This window comes from Pelophylax lessonae (assembly GCF_965119305.1).
Source record: "Pelophylax lessonae genome assembly, chromosome: 1".
NCBI classification, from domain to species: domain Eukaryota; kingdom Metazoa; phylum Chordata; class Amphibia; order Anura; family Ranidae; genus Pelophylax; species Pelophylax lessonae.
The window spans coordinates 253,172,616-253,187,827 of NC_138768.1; the positions used below are offsets into that span (position 1 = coordinate 253,172,616).

Consider the following 15,212-nt stretch of genomic DNA (forward strand, 5'->3'; position numbering starts at 1 on the left):
ACAATTTGATTGGAGTCTGCCTGTGGTAAATTCAGTTGGTTGGACATGATTTGGAAAGGCACACACCTGTACATCTAAGGTCCCACACTTACCAGTGCATGTCAGAGCACAAACCAAGCCATGAAGTTCAAGGAATTGTCTGTAGACCTTCAAAACAGGATTATATTGGGGCACAGATCTGGGGAAGGGTCCAGAAGGATTTCTGCAGCATTGAAGGTCCCAATGAGAACAGTGGCCTTCATGTTTAAATGGAAGAAATTTGGAACCACCAGGACTCTTCCTAACGCAGGCCGCCCTGCCAAACTGGGCTATAGGCGGAGAAGGGCCTTAGTCAGGGAGGTGACCAAAAGCCAGATGGTCACTCTGACAGAGCTCCAGCATTTCTCTGTGGAGAGGGGGGAAACCTTCCAGAAGAACAACCATTAGGACTGTAAGGTAGAGTGGCCAGACGGAAGCCACTCCTCAGTAAAAGGCAAACGACAGCCCACCTGGAGTTTGCTAAAAGGCACCTGAAGTACTCTCGGACCCTTAAACAAAATTCTCTGGTCTGATGAAATAAAGATTGAACTCTTATGCCTGAATGGCAAGCGAAATGTCTGGAGGAAACCAGGCACTGCTCCTCACCCAGCCAATACCATCCCTACAGTGAAGCATGTTGGTGGCAGCATCATGCTGTGGGGATGTTTTTCAGCGGCAGGAACTGGGAGACTAGTCAGGATTGAGGGAAAGGTGACTGCAGCAATGTACAGAGACATCCTTGATGTAATCCTGCTCCAGAGCGCTCTGGACCTCAGACTGGGGTGAAGGTTCATCTTTCCAACAGGACAACGACCCTAAGCACACAGTGAAGATAACAAAGGAGTGGCTACGGGACAACTCTGTGAATGTCCTTGAGTGGCCCAGCCAGAGCCCAGACTTGAACCCGATTGAGCATCTCTGGAGAGATCTGAAAATGGCTGTGTACCAACGCTCCCCATCCAACCTGATGGATTTTGAGAGGTCCTGCAAAGAAGAAAGGGAGAAACTGCCCCAAAATAGGTGTGCCAAGTTTCTAGCATCATACTCAAAAAGTCTTGAGGCTGTAATTGGTGCCAAAGGTGCTTCAACAAAGTATTGAGCAAAGGCTGTGAATACTTATGTACATGGGATTTTTTGTTTTTTTTATTTGTACTAAATTTGCAAAGATTTGAAACCAACTTCTTTTCACGTTGTCATTCTGGGGTATTGTTTGTAGAATTCTGAGGAAAATAATAAATGTATTCAATTTTGGAATAAGGCTGTAACATAACAAAATGTGGAAAAAGTGAAGCGCTGTGAATACTTTCTGGATGTACTGTATTAGTATGAATGGGAATTATACTGTAATGTCCTTGGGGGCAGGGACTGATGTGAATGTACAATAAAAATGTAAAGGGCTGCGTAAATTGATGGCGCTAAATAATTGTCTGTAATACCGTATATACTCGAGTATAAGCCGAGTTTTTCAGCACATTTTTTTGTGCTGAAAATGTCCCCCTCGGCTTATACTCGAGTCAAGGAAAAAAAAAAAAAAAATTCCCTGTCCGCTCCGACGGGCTTAAGGTTTAAAAATGGCGCCGCCCGTCGCATACATGTCACCGCGCACGCGCCGCTCGGGAGAGGCCGGGAATAGCCGAAAGCATACGAGCGGCGGCGGCGCATTCGCAATGACGTGTCGGCGCCGGGCGGCGCCATTTTTAAAATGAAGGCGCCTCTGGAACAGGTAAGTGAAACAGCTTCACTACCTGCCATTATGCAGGGCTGCGGGCACACTACAAGGGATGCAGTGCTGCGGGCATGGTCCACATGTACCATGCCCACAGCACTGCATCTCCTGTAGTATGCCCACAGCACTGCATCTCCTGTAGTATGCCCACAGCCCCGGATCCTCTTGTACCATGCCAGTACCCTGCATTCTCCTGTACCATGCCAGTACCCGGCATTCTCCTGTACCATGCCAGTACCCTGCATTCTCCTGCACCATGCCAGTACCCTGCATTCTCCTGCACCATGCCAGTACCCTGCCTTCTCCTGTACCATGCCAGTACCCTGCATTCTCCTGTACCATGCCAGTACCCTGCATTCTCCTGTACCATGCCAGTACCCTGCATTCTCCTGTACCATGCCAGTACCCTGCATTCTCCTGTACCATGCCAGTACCCTGCATTCTCCTGCACCATGCCAGTACCCTGCATTCTCCTGCACCATGCCAGTACCCTGCATTCTCCTGCACCATGCCAGTACCCTGCATTCTCCTGTACCATGCCCGCCGCCCTGCATTCTCCTGCACCATGCCAGTACCCTGCATTCTCCTGCACCATGCCAGTACCCTGCATTCTCCTGCACCATGCCAGTACCCTGCATTCTCCTGCACCATGCCAGTCACCCTGCATTCTCCTGTACCATGCCCGCCACCCTGCATTCTCACCCTAGGCTTATACTCGAGTCAATGATTTTTCCCATCTTTTTGTGGTAAAAGTAGGGGCCTCGGCTTATACTCGGGTCGGCTTATACTCGAGTATATACGGTAATAAAAATAAGTTAGATATTATTATTATTATTATTATTATTACTACTACTACTACAGGTACTGTATAGCATTTTCAATTTACGCAGCAGTTTACACATATATATTGTCCTCAAGGAGCTTACAATCTAAGGTCCCAAACTCACATTCATACATACACATACTAGGGTCAATTTAGACAGGAGCCAATTAACCTACCAACATGTATTTGGAGTGTAGAAGGAAACCCACGCAGGCAAAGGGATAACATGTAAACTTCAAGCAGGTGGTGCTGTTGTTGGGATTCGAACCAACAACGCTGCCCACACAATATATTTGAGGGGCTAAAACCCCTGTCAGGTTTTTATTGATTTGTGTGTCCCCACAGTCTGTATTGCTTTGTGTCCACAGATTTGCCCCCTCTGTTTGTCCTAAATAGGTCATCAGGTTGTCTCCAGGTCCCCCCACAGCGTTCACCGGTTCTTCCTGATGCCTTCTACATCCTTACTGCCGCTTGTACTAGTGAGAAAGTCAGCAGGAGGAACCAGAGAAAGCTGCTGGGGACTTGGAGATGCATACTCCCAGAGGTGCTGATTTCCCTTTGAATTCCAGGGGGGTGTCAATTTCTACTGAATTGGGTGGTGTTCTGCCCTTCTTTTTACAGGTGCCTTTGGGTGTTTAGTATAATGAGAGGGTTGCATTAAGCTTGTTTGTACTGCATTAGATGACCACATATAATAAAGGTCTAATCTTTTAATAAATAGTTTGTACCCTGTACAAACACTAGCTCAGTTGCAGTAATCCTTTTGTGCAATACTGAATTGTCTTTTAGTTGGTTAAAAGAAGGGTATTCTTAATGAACTCTGTTTTTCGTGCACAGCTGATTTTGGATTTGCAAGATACCTGCAAAACAACATGATGGCTGCAACGCTTTGTGGATCTCCCATGTACATGGTGAGTAAAAATTTGTAATACCTATTAATATTTTTTTTTTATTGGCCACACAAAAAACAATGTTTTTAAGGTGATTGTAAACAGGGTAAATACCTAAGGCCATCTTAAAGCGGAGTTCCGGCCTATTTTGCAACTTTAGTGATTCTTGGAGTGCTCGCTATGCTGATCAACAATTGGGCATTTTTAATTTTTTTCAGGGGTCCCTTACCTTATTTTCAGGGCATTTTTGATTGTACTTCCTCCTTCCCCCCCCCTCTGTGGCCATGGCCACCGACATCACTTCCGCCTTTGCATTGCATCCTGGGAGCTGTTTGTCATCACTCCCAGGAGGCTGGAATCAGGAAGAACTCCCAGAACACTCCCTGGAATCAGGAAGAAGGACACAGCAGATTACACTGGGGCTTTAGATGCCCACATCCAAGATGGCCGCGCTCAGACAGCGTTTTTTTAAAAGGAAGAATTTGACTTCAATCCAATACTGTACACCTTGCAAGTATGAGAATAGCGGTTCTGTAAAGGGCGATGGATTAGTATTATAGGGGTATTTTTAGTTAAAAAAGGTATTTGAGGCCAGAACTCCGCTTTAAGATTTGATCTACAGGCAAAAATTTGCTCCGATGACCGTAACCAATCTGCACTGCTTACATTTAGCAGATAGCAGTCCGTAATGACCATATTTGTACAAGGGGAAATTATAACTGTCACAAACCTGCCTAAGGCAGTGGTGGTGTTCTATGTAAATCTCAACTTTTACTGTAAGGCCACATTCACTTAGCCAAATTTACTGAGGCGCAGCAAGTATGTTGCCATAAACTGCATGAAATCCCAGGTGTGTGCAGACAACTGCAGCCTAGAAATCTGTACAGAGCTTTAACGGGCTTATAGCGGCCACAGCTGTTCACTGGTGTTCCGTGTAATCGCACAGCCAATGACTACTTACGTTTAGGAACAGATAATCGTCTCTGGGTGCAAACTACTGGACAGCTATGGACAGCTGCAGCCAACATCAGCCTGTCATTTCTTTGTACAGGCTGCCAGGGTGTGGCTTTTCTGCATACACCTGGGGACAGTTTCTACAACATACCTGACATATCACAGCCAATTTGGCCCTGTGAATGAGGCCTAATTATTGAGCTTGGCCCTGGCCCTGGCCCCCTCTCCAACTCCCATATTGATTCTTTATTATGACTTGTGGACTCAATACAGAGTCTTGGGAAGCAGGTTGTGTAGGGCAAGCTTAAAATGAAAGTTCTTTCTACGGCTCTGTGCCTACACCTCTGTACAGGCTCTCGATTTTGGAGCCGTAGGAAGTGTGAATGGATTACGGGTGCACTGATCAGCACATGCCCAGTCCATTTAAAACTAAGCGTCCATCTGCCGCAGTGACAGCTGGGGCTTGTAGTTCCTTCATTTACAGATTTCTGTGAATAAATAAAGCTGCTGAGCCACACACCCATGCCAATTTCAAATGTGACAGCGGCTGTGGGGGAGAGGAACCCACGCCTGCTGTCACAGGTGGGTGGGGTTGTGCTATGCTGGAACGCGTTACACCCTAAATATGGGTAATATATAACATGTCCCGAAAAGTTAGCTTTTAAGTAGGCTAGATTTGAGACATTTTTTTCATTGTACAGTACTCCCTCTATGGATTTTGTTTTTTTTTTCTCTTCTTTTATTCCAAGAGATAAAAGTCAATTGTGATATTTACAGCATTATTCATTTTATAGATACAGGCATTCATTTGACAGATATTCACTCTACAACAATATAAACAATATTTTATGTGAGAAAAGTGTAATGTAGCTCAGATCAATGAAGGTTTCAGTTTACTCCCTTTATTTCTAAGTAAAATAATTATAAGGGGAGCTGTAATTGGTATGTTGGAAGATGTGTGCCCACACATTCTGTCTTCCTTTCCTTCCTTAGGTCATAATAATAGAAAATAGGTTACAGATGTTGGATTTATATTGTTGCCTGTGATAATGAATATTCTTTGTTACTGTGATTCTTACAGCGTTGTTGTTGTACATAACCTATTGTGTAAAACAATCAATGGTGTCTCCCAGCTTTTTCATTCTATGATGAATTGTATTTCTGGCATCAATATCCGTTTTCCTTAAACAAAGCTCTAAAGAATAGCTAAAAATGACAGTAGGTTTGGCCAAAGCCATGCAAGTAGCATTGAAAGATCCATTTAAATAGAAAGGGTATATTTGCTATTTACATTTGGTAAATACATCAAAAGTGTCAGCCTTGTGTTTTCATCTGCCCTAGCTATGTTAATTCTATATAAGATCAGAGTGGGAACGAGTCAGCTTGCAGCATCCCTACCCTGCCTGGGGGGATGGGAACTGTCACATCTGCCAGGGAGAATTGTGCTGCTTGACTGCTGGCAGTTGGACACCTATCTGTAAAGTAAACAGCTGGCATGTGCCCAGCAGATTTCAGAATTCTTATATTCTGGATGCTCTCGTTGATAGTCAGATCCTGTACAGCTCCTGAGCTGGGCTTCAAGGCAAATGCAGACATCGGGCATTAATTTATACAATGTGTTTCTCTCCACTTTGCCTAAACATCTGCCCTGAATCCCAAGTAGATCTGCTATTCAGAGGACAGGGTTAGAAAAACGGTGAATGGGCTCTGTATTGCTGAGTCTTTTTTCTTTTCTACCTGCATGTAACATTAACAGAACTTTACAAGGCTTGGCCTTCTTAGTGAAAACTTCATGGTTGCCTTTTTATAGGTCTGAATCATGGAATAAAAGAGAAAAAATCCATCTGAGGCTTATGGACAAGGTGTAGAGAGCAGTTTGTGGTTATGTGATTGTTGTACCACCCAATGGAAACATTTGTAAAGATTGTCGTAACATTGTTACATTATTTTTTCTCATACAGCTAAAAATATAAAATTGTACCTTTCCTGAAAAATTAGTTTTAGGTCGATATTGGCTAACTAAAAAATACCTAAAAGCCAATATAATGTGGAATTTTGTAACTACTGCTACCTTTTTTGGTATTCTCAAGCCTTACACAGCAGAACCCAGAGTACAGATGGAAGTAAAAATGCATATAAATGCATTAAATATAAATAAGTGTGTGTGTGTATATATGTATGTATGTATGTATGTATGTATATGTGTGTATATATATATTATATATTACGCCATAGGTATACGTCAGTCGCGCACCTGCAGCTGACCGTTCTTCTCTCTGAAATGATCACAGAGCCCCTGTGATCCTGCTATATAGGATCACATGTCTCTGTGATCATTTCACAAGCCACGCCCCCCCACAGTTAGAAACACGCCCCTAGGTACACATTTAACCCCTTGATCACTTACTGTGTTAACCCCTTCCCTGCCAGTGTCATTATTACAGTAACAGTGCATATGTTTAGCACTGATTACTGTAGTAATGTCACTGGTCCCCCCAAAAGTGTCAAAAATGTCAGTCAGGGGTCCGATCTCTCCACCACAATTTCGTAGTCCCACAAAAAATCGCAGATCACCGCCATTACTAGCAAAAATAATAGGAAAAAAAATTACATAAATCTTTCCCGTAGTTAGTAGACACGGTACATTTTGTGCAAACCAATCAAAATATGCTTAGTGCAATTTTTTTTTTACCAAAAATATGTAGCAGAAAACAAATTGGCCTAAAATGTTTTTTTTTTTTTGTATATAGCGCAAAAAATAAAAATCATACAGGTGATCAAGTACCACCAAAATAAAGCTCTATTTGTGGGGCAAAAAAGGCATCCATTTTATTTAGGTATAGCGTTGCACGGCCGCGCAATTGTCTGTTAAAGTAACGCAGTGCCGAATCGCAAAATATGGCCTGGTCATTAAGGGGGCAAATCCTTCCGGTCCAGAAGTGGATATGTGTGTGTGTGTGTGTGTGTGTGTGTATATATATATATATATATATATATATATATATATATATATAATATATATATAATTATGGTGGATGAGAGAGAGAGCTAGATATATAAAATTGCACTTTTTTTAGGCTGTAGGAGCTAGTCTCCACCCCTAGTGCTTTGCATTGGCTAAAATAAAACACCTGAAGCTTGAATGCATATATAAAATGCTTAAAATACACTTCTAAAGTGCTCATATACATGTGCAAGAAGACACTCAAATAAGAAGGCCAGAAAATGCCTGAAACTCGCTCTGCTTAGGTGTGAATATAGAGAGCAAAGGCAACGCAAAAATCTGCAAATTTGAGCCGCAGTTTTGCAGTGTTTTTTGCGTTTTTTCTGCGGCCAGCGATCAAAAACCTTGCTTTCCTGAACTCGATTCTTACGTTTTCCAGAGAGGGTTGTTGAACCTTTCCTGACCGCAGCAGCTTCTAAACGATGCTAAAAGCCTATGTGTACAAGGACACATAGGCTTTTATGGAATTGAGTTTAGGAGCTTTGGTGAAAAAACTCACAAAGCTCCTCAACTCAAGTTTAGGAGCTGCCAGTGTACATGAAGCCTTACAAGAAGTGTTATTATAAGACAGCAAAAACAGTTACACAGACGATGAAAAGAACTTGACAGAGGTCCTGACTATATTTTCACCCATGTTTATTTTTGTGGCATGAAAGATGCCAGAGAACAATACTTCAGATTTTTGTGTTTGGCATTTTCAGTGGGTGTATTTGTGATCTTTTGTCACCTGTACACTGCCAAGGTATTGCAAGTGTCAAGTGCAGCTTTAATCTTCACTGAAATCCGCCATGAAATCAACATCAGCTGGGCCTGCAAAAGGAAACTTAAAGTAGAATTAGGCTCCTTTCACACGGCCGCTCCGTGTGTCCGCAAATCATCCCATCCGTTTGCGGACATAATGTAAGTGAATGGCACTGCGGGTGTCAGCGGAATACCATCCACTGACATCCGATTTTCCCCCTTTCAGTTCTGTTCCGTTTTTACAAATGGAACAGAACCCCATTTTTCCTTCCGTGTAAAAAACAGAAAGGAAGGAAAATCGGATGTCAGCGGTGTCATCCGCTGACATCCGCAGTGCCATAGACATACATTATGTCCGCATATCTTTCGCAAACGGATGGGATGATATGCGGGCACACGGAGCGGATGACAGAAATGTCATCCGCTCCGTGGAAGAAAAAAAAAAAAAAGTCCCGCAGCGGACCTTTCACATGGAGCGGCCGTGTGAAAGGAGCCTTATAGGCAAAACTTTTCTTTTCATTTTGGATAGAGTATGTGAGGGTTATAACCACTGTAAGGTTTATTTTTGCCATCTTTGTCCCATTGGGGAGATTTACCTTCACTTCTTGTCTCATATCCAAACAGGAAGTGAGAGGAAATCCCTGCAAATTAAGGGAATTTCTTTGGGACCCCTAGATCACCAGCACTAGCGTCCCTATTGGAAGATTTTCCCTGTATTCCCCTCTAATACTTTTCTGGGGACAACCCAAAATGTGGAATTTCCTTCCTTTCACTTTTAGTGATAATGGTAAACGGGACTAATAGGGAGGGTGACTTTCCTAAACGTGAACATAGACAGCAATAAACACTGACAGGTGTTCTAATCCATCTCCACTCTATCAAAAATATTTGCCTTTAGATATACTCTAAGGCTTGGTTCACACAGAGGCGGCTTCAAGGCCGCCGACTTTAAAGCCGCCCCGTGCAGCGCGACCTCGGCGTAGCGTAGCTTGCAAACGACTTCTCTAATAGTCAATGCAAGTCGCCCCCAAAGTAGTGCAGGAACCTTTTTCTAAGTCGGAGCGACTTGAGTTGCTCCGATTTAGAACGGTTCCATTGCACTGAATGGAGCGCGACTTGTCAGGTGGCTAATTCGCCTGACAAGTTGCCCCAGTGTGAACCGGGACTAAAAGTAGTCTTAAATTCTCCAATTTGAAATTAGTCCAAGCAGCTTAAGGAGTGAAACATTTCGAAGTGCATTGTTATTAAACATATTATTATTTTTTTTTTATTTTTTATTGCATTTTTTTTATGAGTTGATGCCCACTGGCTCCCCAGCGCTCTGCTCCCCTTGCCCCAAACTTCCTGGTAGGGAAGCGCCCACACTGAGCCGGTCCCAGGGGACTAATCAATTGGACTGAGGCTGCAGGATAAGGGAGGAGCAGGGGAGTGGCTTGTCATTGTTGGCTTTTGAATGTGTAGACCTACGTTGCATGGGGACACCTCAGAAGCATGCATGCTAAGTGGCTCCGTGGGACCCTGCAAAGTTTTGGAGTCCCCATAAAGCAGGTACTGAGGGAAAGCCCCTTTTTACAGATGAAATACAACATGACTACAGGTGTTGAAGAAAAAGACACAGTGAAATTGGTAAGTCCTGAGGTCTGCAGCACTATAGCCATTTGGGTTTAATAACATTTCATATAGATATTACATTCTATGGTGCATTTATTGTTGCCTACATGTTTTAGTATTACATAAAAAATACATCGGTGTATGGTACTCAGTATACACATTCATACAAATCACAGACCTATTGTATGCATGCTGCTCTTGTAGTTTTTTGTCTGTTTAGTGGGATCTAAAGGTAATGTCATGCTAACAGCCAGTAATGTGACCTTATTTCTTTTAAAAGGCACCTGAGGTTATTATGTCCCAGCACTATGATGCCAAAGCTGACTTGTGGAGCATCGGTACCATCATCTATCAGTGCCTGACTGGCAAGGCTCCCTTCCAGGTAGGTTTCATCTTCCTGATACAGCCACAGCTGCTTAGCGAACCATGAAGAGTACATGTTTTATATCGCTGGCTTTCATTGAACGCTTGGTTTTCTGTTGGTTTTACAGCAGTGTCACTTTTTTTTCATTTACTATATTATAGAATTGCCTTGATACTGGCCACATAATGACCTTTAAAAGCAATCAACCGCTTGTTAGCCTTGTCCAGATGAGCTTACACCTTCATCAAGCTTATGAATGGGGTAACAAAAGACTTGTATGTCAGCACCAGGAAGTGGTATTCATCAGTGAGGGAAACTGAGTCCTGTCTGTGTAACAAGACACAATCGTGTCTCGTGCCCTCGTCAGATTTAGCATGGGTACCAGTGTCCTGAACATGGAGGGGTGACATTTCAGACAAGGAGCTGAATAAAATATTCACTGCTGCTTGTATGGGAAGTGTCTAAACGATGTTGCTTAGTGAGCAGTCAGAATTGAGAAATACCAATAATGAACACATTTTTGTAACTTTGATATGATATGATATGGCCACAAAATAACCAAGTGTAAATAGTAGTTCTTATTGCATCCAGTGGATACCTCTAAAGCGTTTATGGCAACAATGCGTTTTCAAATTTAGTGATTTCATTGGTCCATCCTAAAGTGGTTGTAAAAGGTAGAAGGTTTTTACCTTTAATGTATTCTTTGCATAGAAAATCTTCTGTGTGCAGCCCCCTCCCCCCTTATTCTTACCTGAGCCCAATCTGGATCCAGCATTGTGCCCCAGAGCAGTGGCTCTCTCCTCACTGGACATGGAGACTGAAGTGGGAGCCATTGGCTCCTGCTGCTGTCAGTCACAGCCAGAGAGTAGAGGGCCGAGCTGTGCTGTGTGTCAGTGCAGTTTGGGATCAAACCCGCAATGCAAGTGCCCCCAGAGCAAGTGGCTTGCTCCTGGGGAGGAGCCAGGAGTGCTGGTAGGGACCCGAGAAGAGGAAAGAGGAGGATCAGGGCTGCTCTTTGCAAAACCATTGCACAGAGCAGGTAAGTATGACATGTTTGTAATTTAAATAAAAAATAAAAAAATGTTTACAATCACTAAGTAAAACTATGGCCTGACATTAAACATACTGTATGTGCTGCAGTACTTAAAGGAGAAGTATGGGAAATAAAACAACAAACATCCATACTCCTATCCGTGCTGCAGCAGCTGTCCCACATCTGCTCCAATGCCAAGAACTGAGCGATCACATGACCACTAATTTCCAGCCTGCAGCACTCACTAAAGCGGCAGGTTGGGGAGGGGGCAGGCAAAGCTGGCTCCGGCTGGCAGCTTTTAGCTGAAAAGGCAGAACTACCAATCAGCCAGGCAGTGGGGTGGAGCCTGACAATATTGTTAGGATCCATCCAGGGCCTGGCGCAGCTCTACTCACCAGCCTGTTTCTCTGACACACAGGCGAAATATGGATAAAACCGCTTTGGCCATACTTCTACTTTAGTTATAAGTGCTTCTGTACTTAAAATTTACTCCCCCTGCAAAGTCTCACAAATACCTTTTTAGCCTACCAGTTTAGTGCACTAATGCAGCTTCCAGTGCTTGTGTGGTAATAATGATGCTGCAATACTACTGATCTCAGAGCACAGTCGCCACCTCATGTAGGCTGTGCCTGCTTGTACTACAGTGGGATGAGCAAATGTTGCAGGGGGTGTAGCTTTCGGCACTCACTGCTAACTCACACGCTTGTACCTTGTCATTCAGCATCTGGCCTCACCTAGTTCTGCTTTCTGAATGGACAGCACTGCCTCTGTTGCTGAAACCTTCCCACTGTGAGCTGCAGTGTCTAGGAGGGGGAACATGTGTGACACAAATGAAGGAGGATTTGGCCGAGTTAGGCTTGGTTCATATTTGTGTTTGCGGGAATGTGCGCAAAGTTGCATGCCTTCCCAAAATGCACAAACATGTGCTTTCCTTTTGCAGGCCTGCAACGGTGCCATTATTTCTTAATGACACCCCCCACGTATATCTCGCTAACGTGCATGCCAAAATGGATGTACCATGCATTTTGGTGCGGCACAATTTAAAAAAAAAAAAAGGGGGTTATGTACTGTTTGTGCAATTTCCACGGATAGTGCAGCGTATTGAAATAGGCAGAAGCTTGTGCATCACATACTGTGATAACTACATTTGAGACTTGTTTAGAGTATCATACATACTTTAAGGTAACCATAACTATTCCAGAAGTCTTCCTCTAGTTTATAGTCAGCAGCAGAGTATTTCCAGTCCTCCATGCTGATCAATATTAATGCGTTTGTGAACCCAAAAAAAAAAAAAAAACCTGTTCCCTTCAAGCATGTTACACAGCACAGTGCCCCCTATTTTCTCTCCCCCTCCCTCCCTTTCAGCTCAAGAGTCAGCATCTCCGTAATACCCAAAATAAACTCTAGTTAAAGTCCTTGTAAAATCATGTAATCTGCTCTGTAAATGGATTATATAATTTCCAGTGTGTGTCTTTATATAACATTGTTGAAAATACCTTATTTACAGCGCCGCTAGGCGCTTACATGACACGCCGGAGCTCTTCTTCCTCACTCCAAGCACTGCTGAGAGAGATGCCGAGATCCCTGCTGACCTCAGCCTTGCTCCGTGCACTGCAGAAGGAGGGTCCGCTGCCGTCAGCTGGGAGGAGAGCGCCGGCAGGTCAAGTGAGCGCCCAGCGGCACTGTAAATAAGGTATTTTCTACAATAATGTTACAAAAAGACATACATTGGACATTATATAATCCTTTTACAGCGTGGATTACATGATTTTACAAGACTTTAACTAGGGCCTATTTTCCAGGTAGGGCTTATATTGCAGCCATCTTAGAAAATCTAAGTAGGTCTTATTTTCGGGTAAACACTTAACCACAATTGAGTGCATTACACAAGGTTGCAGGGTGGCCCTATAGACTTGCATGGGTCACGTTCGGCAGTGCTAACACCCGTTGATTGCGTGACGCTGTTTTATTTTTTCTAAGACTGTATCAAAGACGTTGAGTATATACAGCCCTAAGAAAGCTGCATGTCAGTGTTCAGGTGAGCGGTCAGGGGTGGTAAAACTCCACTTGTTTTTACTGCCCCTTGGCTACTCATGTGAATGAGCCTTACGGAATATAGAAATACAAAGATTTACAACTAAAGAGACCAGGAAGTACTTGGAGTACCTGAACTGTGGGAGTTGTAACTCAAAAAAAAAAAAAGTGTCCATCTTGGAAGAGGAGGTGCAGGGCATGTCAGAACTACTGCCCCCCTGACTAGTTACTGATAAGGGAATATTAAATGGTAACTCTACTTCTATGGGAAAAAACATAGCAAATTTAAAAAAATGGCATTGTAAATGAATGCTATTAAAAATGACCTTTCCTTTTGAATCTTACAGAGCTGTCAATTTCTGTAAAATGCAATATAGCAACCTGGAGGTTTCTGTACACAGATGGTGTACAGAACATCCCTCAGAAATTTGGTTTCCAGCTTATGTGATTGGATTGCCGATTTTTCCCAGAAGTCTGCACTAACATACAAATCAGATTTTGGGCATTCCCTGCAGAAAAAAAAAATGTAATTTTTGGTGAGATTCCCACAATGGAGATCAAGTCTAAAAAGATGCAGACCCTGCCACTTTCCTAATTAAAACCCTGCAAGTGCAGCTACTGATTAATAATTATAAAATCACTCCCATTCACATTCAGTTAGCACATGGACACAGGCAAATAAACAGCTAATTCTTCAGAACAACAAAAGGTAGGAATCTGCAACAAAGTTTATAACAAAAGTGGAGTTGTGCTTTAAAATGCAGCAGGGGAAATTTAAGAAACCTATCCACAGGGTAAGCGAGGCAAAAACACGGAGATGCATGCAGTACAGGTACAGCTGCCTCTCCAGCAAGCACAGGAGTGCCATCACGAAATCTCAATTCAAATCCTATCGGACTAGCAGTCGAGGGCAGCACGGCCTTATATCTTCCACAACAGATTTACAGCTATTGGACTGCAGGTATAGGAGTGTCTAGGTACATTCACATGCTAGGAAGTGCGCTGCTTCTTTTCAGGAGCAATTCAAGACAAAAGGTACATTAAGTGCCGGTTCACATTATTGCGGCTGCGGAGATCGCATGTAATTCGGAGCGCGCTGCTCCTTCATTACATGCGATCTCATGTGCGGATGCAAATTCAGCCATACACTTTGTATGGCTGAATTCGCACTGTATCCGCACCAAAGACACACAGGAGGCATTTTTTGAGCCGCCTCAGAATCGGATCGCACAGTGTTTCACACTTGTGCGATCTGATTCTGTGCGTACTGTCAGATCGCACTGCGATATGCGATCAAACTGGGGGTGTCGTTAACATTTAACTGACACCCCCTGCGTATCGCATATGGCAGTGGGAACTGCCAGAGGTGCGGATGCGATGCGGGAATAGGCTGCATATTCGCAGCGTTCCCGCATCGTAGAAGTGTGAACCGGCACTAATAGTAATAATAATAATAATAATATTAATTATATTACAGGATTTGTATAGCGCCACCAGTTTACGCAGCACTTTACATTATAAAGGGGGACAGTACAATTACAATACAGTTCAATATAGAAGGAATAGGAGGTAAATTTTTCAGGGTGTTATATAGGCACAATCAACATTTCTAGATATGTCTTATAACATAGACGTTTTGAGTTCAGGTCCACATAAAGACTTTGTATACTACCTTTTGTATTGTATATGGTAATGTGCCTGTAATAATCATTTTAGATGGCTCTCACCCAGTACAAAACGTTCAACTCAAAATCTAAATGCAAGTCCTAACACTGACTCCACTTTTAATCTGGGTTCCAGACAAAAAGCGTTTAGACATGCCTGTAGCAGATTAGCTCCAATTGTTTGTCGGGCACAAACGTTCCACATGTTTAACAAAGGTAATTTACAGCTTATGATTGTCGGTACTTCTGAACTTGCGTGAGAATAAAATTTTTAAAGGGGCTAATGCTGTGTAGCAACAGAATAATCAACTCTGGTTGCTTTTTAGAAAATAGTTGGTTATGTAAAATAA

General features: G+C 43.1%; 1 protein-coding gene across 2 annotated transcripts in view; it reads left to right on the forward strand.

Annotated features, from left to right (window-relative positions):
• The window catches only part of ULK1 (unc-51 like autophagy activating kinase 1), a 143,809-nt gene that overhangs the window by 61,717 nt on the left and 66,880 nt on the right, over window positions 1-15,212 (forward strand). For both annotated transcript variants that reach the window (XM_082266260.1, XM_082266259.1), the window contains exons 7-8: window positions 3,405-3,478; window positions 10,048-10,149. In XM_082266260.1, coding sequence (XP_082122386.1) covers window positions 3,405-3,478; window positions 10,048-10,149 — 176 coding nt within the window. The remainder of the gene's footprint in view (window positions 1-3,404; window positions 3,479-10,047; window positions 10,150-15,212) is intronic.